Below are 12,045 nucleotides of genomic sequence, written 5' to 3'. Positions count from 1 at the left end.
TAAATGATTGAATTAACTGCTATCAAGAGAGACGTGTCAGAGGTCGCTGCCTGCTGCACAGATTACTGATCTCTGATTGGTGTTTCTGGACTAGAGCAGATTGATGAGGTGATGAATCAATTAACTGAACGACTGGAAAATGATCTACAACACTTTTAACCCTCTGAACTCCAAACAGTTCCTCTGTACCTCTATGGAAACAGAAAAAAACTCAGAAATATCTTCTGTGCAGTATGAAATATTTATAATGACATAAATCATAAAAAAAAAGTTTCTTTCAATATTTATTAAAAAAAAAAAAAAAAAAAAAAACTGGAATCAGCATGTGCAACATTTTTACAAATGCCCACAGGTGTTTCCAACACTGGAAATAGAAATGATGGCTATACATACAACATATGTTTAAATATTTTTTAAAATATTTATAATATTTTGTCTGACTGTACTTCTATCTGACTTGTGGAAACACTGCCTGCAGTTCAGCCGAAAATCCCTGAATTTTTGTGACATGACTGTTGGTCGCAGCTGAATCAGACATAGCTTCAGGATTGCGTAAAAAATCACAGAATTTTTAGTTTTTTATAGAACTGGGTGCAAATAATTTATTTTTGGAGAATTTTTAAAATAAGACATGCAAATTAATTAAATTTTGATGAAATATTTAGATGTTTAAGCTTAGATTTGGATCATCCTGCCAGAACAAATCACTATGAATGATAAAGAGTGTCATTTTGCAGATTTTTAAAAAATAATAAAATGCCTTTGAAACCTGCTGGTGGGTTTTGTTGTTCAGGTTTAGCTACAATTTCAAGGGAAACTGTTTTAAAATGCCAAAAATCCTGCAATTTAGCTGAAAATCCCTGAATTTTTGTTACAGGACTGTTGGTCACAGTTGAGTCAGTTACAGCTTCATGACTGTGTTGAAAAGCGCAGAATTTTTTGTTTTTTATAAATATTGGAGAATTTTTGGAATAACTAATTTAATGAGATTTTGATGAAATATTTAAATGTTTAAGCTTAGATTTGGATCATTTCCCTGCCATAATAGCATCACACCATGATTGTAAAAGTTGAATATTTCATAATTCTTTTGGTTTTTATAGTTTCTGACACAGTCAAGCTGGTTTAAAATAGCAACAATGTTTTGGTAAACAGGTTTGGCTTTTTTGTTCAGCTAAAATAAGCAATTATTTGAAGCAATTTCTGTGGAAACTTTCTGATGAGTGTTTTGTAGATAAAATTAAATATATTGTTCAGGGGTAAAGTGATTGAAAAATTCATGTTCATGTAGGCCCTGATGTCAAACACAAATATCGATCAGAGTCAGATTCATCCTGACTAAAGGCCCTCGTGACAGACATAAAACCTGATAATTACTGTTTACTATTGACCTACATTTTGGGCTTCATGCGTCCCACGAGCCCCTAAAGTCCCTCCTCTGAATAACGGGGCATCATCGATGGCTGGACTCACCCCGCGGGGGGGCGGCTACCAGGAATCAGACCGGCCGGGTCAATGGTTCAATCAATGTAATGCTTCTGCTCTGTCATCCTCCCCCATCCTCACCCCCAACCTTCCCCCGCAGGAATACTATGACAAAGGAGAGTACGTCATCCGGGAGGGCGAGGAAGGCAGCACCTTCTACATCATCGCACAGGGAAAGGTAAGGCGATTTACAAACAAAAATATACAAGCAGACAGTTCAATGTGTGATTTATGTCCTTCAAATTGCAGCTGTAGCTTTAATCAAGGATAAATTTAACAAAAATGTCTTTCAGGATCAATGAAGTTTTATCTTATCTCATCCTACAATCCTAAATGTGAGTCTAGACTTTAAAGTTGTGTCTCTTATTGACATCCTGAGCAATTTATGATTAACCAGCAAAGTTGAAAACTTTATTTATCTCTCAAAAACACCAAAAATATCATGTTTGCATGCTTATTTCTTTTAACACAACTTCAATTTCCGTATTTATTTACTTAACCCTCGTGTCGTTCTGTGGGTCAAAACTGACCCGTTTTAAAGTTTGAAAATGTGGGAAAAAAATATTTTCACTGTGAAACTTCTGATGTTCACATTTTCAACATTTTTGGGAAATTTTTGAACATTTTTTGGTGAAAAAAAAGAAATGTTAAAAATGTTTCTTAAGAACATTCACACAAAAATCAACCAAAATCCAGCAAAATTCACAGGATTTTGGTTGATTATATTAGATTAATATTAGAAGTTTAACTGATATATATGGAATCACTTTAGATATTTTTAGGATTTCTTTGGAAGATTTTTACTCATTTTTTTGAGAATATTTACAAGAATTTTCTTGCCAAATTTTATTTATTTATTTTTTTTTTAAATAAAACTTTTAAGGGAAACTTTTAAGGAATTATTGGAATTTTCTTCCTGAAGGTTTTGGAAATTTGGGGAATTTTTTTGCTGAATTTTTGGATTTTTTTCAGACAAGGAAACAATAGTTTTTGGTGCTTGTAAATGAGGACAACAGGAGAGTTAAAGATGAAAACTTATGTTGCAGTTTGGACATAATGTGAAACTAATTACCAATTCCATAATGGATAATCGTTAAAAATACTTTGTGTTGATGCTCAATTTTGTGTTTTTCTTTCATTTTATGATGTGGGATGTTCAAAGTTCCCAATGAAATGTAGATAAATGACATTTTTTTCAGGTTAGCAGCTCTCAAATGACCGCTAGTATCTATTTAACTGATATATTGCTGCCTTTAAATGAAGAATTTGTATTTTAGAAACAATAACTGAGCAATTTAATGTATAAATATATGGCCTAACTTCTCAATTATAGTTTTTGCTGTTATTATTCCCATCAGCTATTAAAATGTGCCGCACACAATCGGCACTGTAGAGATTTCTGAGACATCTTCAGCAACAATGACACTCATTAATGCCACAGACAGAAGCCATAATCCTCTCCTCCAACAATAAGACAATAAGTCCTCCAGTGCTGCTGTTAGATAACACTGGGTGACGTCTCCACAGCGCTGATCAGGATGCTGCTCCAGTCCTTTTCTTATCACTCATCCCGAGCACTGAACGGCTGCAGGAACACCACCAGAATCACACAGTTTGACCGGACGCTGATGTTATTCATCCTGTGAAGCCTTCAGTTTGGTTGACACGACTTTCAGCCTAACTGCATGAACATGGTTCTAAAAGGAGCTGTGAACATTAACCCTCCTGCTGTCTTCTTGTACAGGCACCAAAAAACATTGTTTCTTGTCTGAAAAAAGTCCAAAAATTCAGCAAAAAAAATCCCCAAATTTCTGAAAATTTGCAAAACGTTCAGGAGGAAAATTCTAATATTTCCTTAAAAATTTCCCTTAAAAGGCTTTATTTTTTTTTAAAAATCCACAAAATTTGGCAAGAAAATTCTTGTAAATGTTTTCAAAAAATGAGTAATGACTGAATTGACTGAGGTGCTCTAAATAGTTTTGATTAGTTGTTTTAGAAACTTGTATATCCTAATGGATATTGTTGTATCAGTGCCTTTAAAAGTTTAATTAGTCTTTTTTGACATGAAAAAGCCTATGTTGGGAAAAGCTAATATTAAATCTCGACCAGAATTCACCAGAAGACATGTTGGAGACTCTGAAGTCAACTGGAAGAAGATTCTTTGGTCTGATGAGACCGACATTGAGTTGCGCATCTTCATGAACACATCGTCCACACTGTGAGGCATGGTGGCGGCAGCATCATGATGTGAAGCATGGTGGCGGCAGCATTATGATGTGAAGCCTGGTGGTGGCAGCATCATGATGTGAAGCACGGTGGTGGCAACATCATGATGTGAAGCATGGTGGTGGCATCATCATGATGTGAAGCACGGTGGTGGCAGCATCATGATGTGAAGCACGGTGGTGGCAACATCATGATGTGAAGCACGGTGGTGGCAACATCATGATGTGAAGCACGGTGGTGGCAACATGATGTGAAGCATGGTGGTGGCAGCATCATGATGTGAAGCACGGTGGTGGCAACATCATGATGTGAAGCACGGTGGTGGCAACATGATGTGAAGCATGGTGGTGGCAGCATCATGATGTGAAGCACGGTGGTGGCAACATCATGATGTGAAGCACGGTGGTGGCAACATGATGTGAAGCACGGTGGTGGCAGCATCATGATGTGAAGCACGGTGGTGGCAGCATCATGATGTGAAGCACGGTGGTGGCAGCATCATGATGTGAAGCACGGTGGTGGCAGCATCATGATGTGAAGCACGGTGGTGGCAGCATCATGATGTGAAGCACGGTGGTGGCAACATCATGATGTGGGGATGCTTCATGGCAGCAGGTCCTGAAAGGCTTCTAAAGGTAGAGGGTAACATGAATGCAGCAAAGTACCTGGAAATCCTGGAGGACAACCTGATGCAGTCTGCAAGAAAACTTAGACTTGGAAGAAGATTTGCAGGTTTGCAAAGAAGAAAATTGCAGTTTCCAGATGTAAAAGGCTAATTAAGGACTACGGAAATGAAAAAAAAACAACGGAACAGTGTTATCACTTCAAAATTCAAGCTTAAACTGTTTCAACATGAATACCGTAATAATTTTAACAATTCCCTACTTTTGACATCAAAACATAATACTGCATAGTAAGTAGCATTTTCATTATAGGACTGTGGCTCAGAAGAAGAGAAATTTGTTATTTTCAGGGGTTAAATAGCATAAAAACTGGAAATTAGTAAGCATCATTTCATAAAGGGAACAGATTGTGGCTGAAAGGATCAGTTGAATTATTGGCTCTTGAGTTGAAAGAAAACAAACAGGCATTAATGATGTCTTTAATAAGCTAAAAAAGCCAAACAAACTGTGTTTTTATCTTATTTAACTGCATATCTTTGGTTTGAAGGTGCATCTACTAAATACCAACTCAAAGGGGGTTAATATGTTGGATTAAATGACATTACTTTGTAGAGCTCTGCTTCACTTTGACACGAGAGAGTCTTTATTTTGTAATTTATAGTCAAAAAACCAAACTAAAGAGCAAAGACCCCCATGTCAGACTTGGAGGTTATTAGAACCAACAGATTAAATGTGTTTTCCTGCGACAACGGACCAGTTTTGGCCGAGAACATGTGATTCTGGGGGTGTTGGGGCTATGACTCACCCGCCAGTCTGTCTGATAATTCAGCAACCTGACACCAGCGAGCGAAGGGAGATGGAGAGAGGCCAGGGCCGTCCACTGGGGACTTTCAAAATGCCATTACGAGCTGACGCGAGACAGCAGCTCCTGAGCGCTAAGCTAACCAAACCGGAGAGAGACACATGTTGTTTGGGAGGACTGGTGGGGGGCGGGGGGGCTGATACAGGAAATGGCTTCCCCCTCTTTGTACCCCCTTCTTTGAGCGGGGCAGAAATAAACTCGGAGAGTGCCTGCCACCAGGAAAAACAAAGGGGGAAGCGAAGGTCGGCGAGGTCAAACGGGACACTTAGCTAAAACACACTCCGGCCGTTGTGGCTGTGATGTCACTGTGGCGTTTCTGCGGCGGGACGGTGCCACGAGTGGGATGTTTGACCTCGACCGGGGTGGGCCGCTGGTTTTTAAAGCCTCACAAATTACAGAGAAGTTTCCCCAACAGGCCCACGTCGGAGAGTTGTAGCTGCTGCAGTAGAGCAAACAGAGGCGTCTGATTAAAACCCTCTTTACCATTAATGTGTCTATTTTGACAGAGCGGCGGGAAAACACGAAGCCACTTAATCACACCAACGCCCATCGTGTTCCAATTACCATAATTGAATATGTCAATTATTTTAATTTTTCAGAATTCGAAGTTTTTACAATGTGTGGGGGGAAAATGTTCGGCGAGAATTAAAGGCACCTGTAAAAGCTGAACTCGAGATGTGAAAAGTGGTTTAAAACATCCGGTAAACTGTTGCGCAGGTGAAGGTGACCCAGACCACCGAAGCCCACAAGCTGCCGCAGATCATCAACACTCTGCAGAAGGGCGACTACTTCGGAGAGAAAGCGCTCATAAGGTAAAAAAAAAAAAAAAACAAAACACCACACCTCAGCACAAACTGTCATTTCACTCCACTGATTAGAAGTAATAGCCAAATTATTACAACAGAGTCAAGTCAGTATAAAGTCCAAATATTAATATAAACCCTTCAAACTCCAAAACCCAGCTGCAGGTTTGAAAGGCGTGTCGTCTTTTTAAGAAAATCACCAAAATTACACTATTTATCAGAGCCAGGAACTGTAAAAGCAGACAGAATTGTTGGGTTTCTGGCAGTTCTTGAAGTAAATCATGTGTGACTGTTGGGAAAATGATCCAAAGCTAATCTTAAAAAATGGTGATAGTTCACAAAAATCCCTTAATTCTTCATGTATCATCTAAATATTTGCCAAAAACAAACCATTTTCACCATATACTGGAGAAAAATGACAATTCTGCTCTTAGGACTTTTCGATTGAACTGCAGGCAGTGTTTACACAATGATGGAATCAGAAAATTGAAATCATTAGATATTTTAACTTTACAACAGTTTTTGAACTACTCATCTGTGATGTACGGTTCCATAGGCCAATTTAACCAAATCTAAGTTTATAACTGGGATATTTAACCACCACGTTACTCTTCGCATCTCGTTTAACCCTCCTGTTGTCCTCATTTGAAAAAAATCCAAAAATTCAGCAAAAAAATTCCCCAAATTTATGAAAATTTGCTAAATCTTCAGGAAGAAAATTCCAATAATTCCTTAAAAGTTTCCCTTAAAAGTTTTATTTTTAAAAAATCCTCCAAATTTGGCAAGAAAATCCTTGTAAATATTCTCAAAAAATTTGTAAAAATCTTCCGAAAAAATCCTAAAAATATCTAAAGTGATTCCATATATATCAGTAAAACTTCTAATATCTTCTTTAAGAACATTCACATAAAAATCAACCAAAATCCAGTAAAATTCACTGGATTTTGGTTGATTTTTTTGTGACTGTTCTTAAGAAACATTTTGAACATTTCTTTTTTTCCACCAAAAAATGTTCAAAGATTTCCCAAAAATGTTGAAAATGTGGACATCAGAAGTTTCACTGTGAATATATATATATTTTTTTCACATTTTCAAAAATGCAGTGCAACTGGGATGTTTATGGACTTGTTTTCGGCTGAACTGCAGGCAGTGTTTACATAAAGTAGAAATGAGACAAGTATGGAATCAAATTAAAAATATGAGTTGTTAAATATATTCAGTATATCGTGCCATTGTTGTTAGTTTCGGTGCTGGCTAGAACTGTAAAAACAGAAAAAAATCACCAGATTTTTAACTTTAAAACAGTCCTTGAAGTATTCATCCAAGTCGTGGAGTTCTGTTAGAAAAAATAATCAAATCTAAGGTTCTAATTAGGATATTTAATCATCACTTTATTCTTCATGTCTTATTGAAATATTCACCAAAAAGAAAGCATTTCTACCAGACTTTGTAAAAAGAAAACTAAATCTGAGAAGCCATCAATGACTTGGCTGAACTGCAGGACGTGTTTATTAAATTTGCAAAAAATAAAGCATTTAGAAAAAACTGATTCTGTATAAACCAAAAAATTCGGCACTTTTTGGTCCAATCTTCCAGATCTCATCCCTACAAAGAACACACCTCCATTATCTCAATCCCAAATGACACTGAAATAAAATCCTGACATCCATAGTAATCCTGTTAAGTCTCTGCCATCACTTGACAATCCTCATGTCTCCAAAACATGCACTTCTTTGCACTAGTAGCAGGAAAATAATGTTCCACTCCTACCACAGCCTGCTTATTATCAGGATATTTCACCCACTGAACATCTGATGTGTCTGACAACTTGACCCAGTCCCCCCTAAATGTCTGTCAGCTTCACCGAGTCCTTCAGAAATGTGAAATTTGTCAGCATGTGACAAGAAATATCCACAGTTCATTAACTTTATGCACTGCAAATACACCGATCAACTACAACATTGTGACCACTGACAGGTGAAGTAAATAACATTGATCATATTGGTACTATGTGGGGTTGTGCTGGAAATCCTTGGATTTTGGCATCCGTGTTGATGAGACTTAGACATCCAAATAAACAGTGTACAGAACAAGCACACTCCTTCATGCAAACAACAATCCTAAATGTCAGTGGCCTACCCCTGCAGGAAAATACACCCCACCACATCACAAACACATCAAACAATCAGGAACATCTTGAAGAACATGACAGTCACCCAAGATGTTGATTTAACATCCACACTTCTTAGACCTCATTCTGATCAAGCAGTGGAACAAGTCTGATTCCTAGAGTACCCAAAAGATCCACTGCCAATGTCCTGGTTCCAGACCCCATAGGACACCCTGAGAGGTCCTCTGGTCCAACCCAGTGGTTCAGAGCATTTCTGGGACCAACACAATATTAAGCAGGTGGTCATAGTGTTTTGCCTGGTCAGTGAATGCGACTCATAACCAACTTGTGATTTCCGGTTTGCTTTGTGACACCACCATCCATCTGCCCATTATCATTTCCAATATAGTGCATACTTGGTTGTTTTGTGACATCTTTTCTGTTGTCGGGATGCGATGTGTTGGAACAACCAATTCCATCCTTCCATCCATTATCTACACCCTGCTTAATCCTCATTAGGGTTGCGGGGGGTTGGCGTCTATCCCAGCTTCACAGGGTGAAGACAGAGGACATCCTGGACAGGTCTCCAGTCTATCGCATGGCTACACATAGAGACAAATAAGCGCACTCACATTAAACCTACAGACAATTTAGAGCTACCAATTAACCCCAGCATGCTTTTGGACCATGGGAGGAAGCTAGAGTACCTGGAGAAAACCCACACATGTCCAGGGAGAACATGCAAACTCCATGCAGAAAGATCCCAGGAAGGCCAGGACACAAACCAGGGAACTTTTAGCTGCAAGACGAAAGTGTTTAGGCCAACAACCAGTTCCCCTGTGTTAAAAAGAATAGATGGAATTTAATAAAATACTACATGTCGCACCAAAGAATCGTTGTAGAAACAGTTGTTGGGTTCAGAAATGTGTTGATGTGTTTGATGTACGCTTCTGTTTCAGTGATGACGTCAGGTCAGCCAACATCATCGCCGATGAGAACGGGGTGGAGTGCCTCGTCATTGACAGGGAGTGAGTAGTCTGACATTTGAGGTGTTGGTTTTCATGTCTTCAAAGGGACGACTTTTGTTGCCTCAGTTATCCTGCTGGAGAAAAATGCCAGCTGAAAGTGGAATGTGCTCCCATTTCGCCATTCTGTAACATGAACAACTATTGGTTTATTTTGGTATTTTTCCTGGAAAAAAGTCCTCCTTTATCTCAGTGGGATGATGACTAAATAGTTGACATCAGCCAAAATTCCAGTGGTTGCAACATTGAGGTGCGGTTGTTGTTTTTCCAGGACATTTGATCAGACCGTGGGCACCTTTAACGAGCTACAGAAGTATCTCCAAGGATACGTGGCAACACTGGATCGGGATGACAAGAAGAGACACGCCAAGTAGGTGCAGCGGTGGATGATCAGGATAAGCCAAAACAACAAAAAGAAAACCAACGGGTCACACAATAAAGCTAATTTTTAGAAAGCAAGCCACTGAGTGCTGATAGTAAAGTTAGAAGGTTGTTCTTGATTTTTGATGGAAGTTAATAGAAACACAAGATGTTCCACATCTGGCTTACTTTCCATTGCGTTTCCATGCAGGAGGTCGGTGTCGCGTCACCAGAGTCAGCCGCTGTCCGCTGACGTCATCCACCTGAAGGAAATGGTGTCGGCGTTTCCTCCATCCAGGCCCTTCGATCACCTGGACGTTGTTGCGACTCTCGGGGTCGGTGGATTCGGACGCGTAGAGCTGGTGAGGCCTCAACCAATCCATCTGTATGTGGAGATAAAGAACCTCAAAAACAATGAGAATTGGAGCTGTGTGAATAAATAAAAACAGAAAACTGCTATTCTAGTTTGTCTCGGATAGACAAGTTAGCCTCGCTGGTACACAGTTAAAGGTCTCACCTAGTAGTACCTCTGAATATAGGCCTTTTCACAGTTGAGATTTTGAATCAAAATGGGATGCAGCCTTTAAAAGTAGGATAGATTCACTATTTCTTAAGTATATTTGGTCAATTTAATTTGTCTCATTGTTTCTACAGACAGTTTTACAATGAGTTGTGCCTATAGGCATGTCTACATTATGGCTCCACATGGAAAAACATGGCCAGAAGAAATTAAAAAATCTGATTTGAAGACCCTACAATGATGGAAAATGATACAGGAAGATGCACTAAAAATCAGCTGATGAATGACTATGTGCTATGTGATATCATGGAATAGATATACATGTATAATTAGTGCACCACTTTTGACACATTTATCGTGTTATTTCTTGGCTTTTTTAGCATTTTGCGTGTGATTTTATGTCTTTGAAATAACGTGCTATGAAGCGTCAAATGCAAAAATTGCACCAAATTGCTACTACACACTGCTTTTGTTGTAATAGTCCTACAAACAAAATGCCTCTAAGTTTTAAGCTTTATTTGAAAAAAGAAGGGCTTGTTAAGGAGTTAATGTGCATTGAAAGTGCATTAGGAAGAGACCTTCATGGCCAGAAGGAACAAGGAACAACGATTACATCTTCTGAAACCTGTTTTAAGTTGCATATGGGAACCTAACTATTGTTTTAAGATGGAAAAATGTGAAACCTATCCTTTAATTTCTCACAGTTTTGGTTTTCCAGCTATAAGAAGTAAAAAAGTATGTTGTTAAAAAATTCTCTATCTTCTAGATGTCCAGTGCTGCAACTAATAATCAGCTGGAGCAACTTTTTCAGGAAAAAAAGCCAAATATCTATGATTCCAGCTCATAAAATGTGAATATTTTCTGTTTTTTTTTCTCCTATTTGATGGCGAATAGTGAATGTCTATGAGTTGTGGATAAAACAACACATTTGAGGTCTTTATTTTGGGCTTTGGGAAGCACTAATTGACATTTTTCACCCTTTCTTGACATTTTGTAGGCAAAAAATTGAAAATAAAAGGTGTTTTTTGTAGCCTTTGTGATATCCAACCCTGCTATGTCCATCTCCAGGTGAAGGTGAAAGGTGAAGACGTCACCTTTGCACTAAAGGTGATCAAGAAGAAGCACGTGGTGGACAACAGGCAGGAGGAGCACATCCACTCGGAGAGGAAGATCCTCGCCGAGGCTCGCTCGCCGTTCGTCGTCAAGTCAGTCCTCCCAAACCTATTTTCCATTTCTGATCCTCCATGATGAATCCCGGCTCCATTAGTCTGGGAAAACAGCGCGGCTCTTATTAGTTTTTGATGAGATCACCGTCGCAGGCCTTGAGCAGATTACATCTTCTCAGCGGGGCACAATGGCAGGGGGATATTGAGATGTCCGCCGAAGAAACATGGTTATTCCTTATGAAATATGGTGACGGGAGCTTTTCTTTGCCTTTTGTGAGATTACGGTGATCTAATTTCACGGCGAGCAGCGGAACAGATTCACATATTAAAGCCATTTTTCACCTTTTTTTTTTTGGAAACGCTAGTCCCATTAACCTCCTCTTCATGCATTGTGTGTACTTATTTTATTTCTAATCTGTTTTCAAGAACTGTTTAGAGGTGATGTATGATTCAGAACTAGAGTTACTGACATCCATTCTGTGGATCTTGGATCTTTGCATGGTCCTGGGTTGCTATTTACAATTAACTCTGGAAATATCACCACATAACAGCACTAATTAAGATCTTATTTGTGCAGTAATACTTTTAAATATATTAGCCTAGTGCAGTAGACTATGTTATTGAGCAACAACTGGGGCTGTGTTCATTACTTTCTGATTGTGATGTGCTTGTCTTTTTAAATTTTAAACATTTAATTCATCAGCTTACTGGCAAATCAGAGCCGAGTAATGCTGCATTTTACCAACAGAAAGCTCATGTGAACTATTTATGTGAATTATTATTGAATGTGATTGTTTCTTTAAATTAATTATAACTGTAAAATTAGTAGAAATTAGAGATAAAACAGTTTATATTTAGTTTTTTG

The 12,045-nt window shown here is 38.5% G+C and overlaps 1 protein-coding gene across 1 annotated transcript in view; it reads left to right on the top strand.

Moving 5' to 3' along the window:
- The window catches only part of prkg2 (protein kinase cGMP-dependent 2), a 53,480-nt gene that overhangs the window by 30,564 nt on the left and 10,871 nt on the right, over positions 1 to 12,045 (top strand). Inside the window, exons 7-12 of the mRNA XM_055011778.1 lie at positions 1,586 to 1,663; positions 5,914 to 6,008; positions 9,069 to 9,137; positions 9,406 to 9,504; positions 9,706 to 9,856; positions 11,083 to 11,219. Coding sequence (XP_054867753.1) covers positions 1,586 to 1,663; positions 5,914 to 6,008; positions 9,069 to 9,137; positions 9,406 to 9,504; positions 9,706 to 9,856; positions 11,083 to 11,219 — 629 coding nt within the window. The remainder of the gene's footprint in view (positions 1 to 1,585; positions 1,664 to 5,913; positions 6,009 to 9,068; positions 9,138 to 9,405; positions 9,505 to 9,705; positions 9,857 to 11,082; positions 11,220 to 12,045) is intronic.

Source organism: Amphiprion ocellaris, chromosome 6, assembly GCF_022539595.1.
Source record: "Amphiprion ocellaris isolate individual 3 ecotype Okinawa chromosome 6, ASM2253959v1, whole genome shotgun sequence".
In the NCBI taxonomy this organism is placed as follows: Eukaryota; Metazoa; Chordata; class Actinopteri; family Pomacentridae; genus Amphiprion; species Amphiprion ocellaris.
The sequence above is the reverse complement of the archived record's forward strand: the minus strand, read 5'-3'. Positions and strand labels throughout refer to the sequence as shown.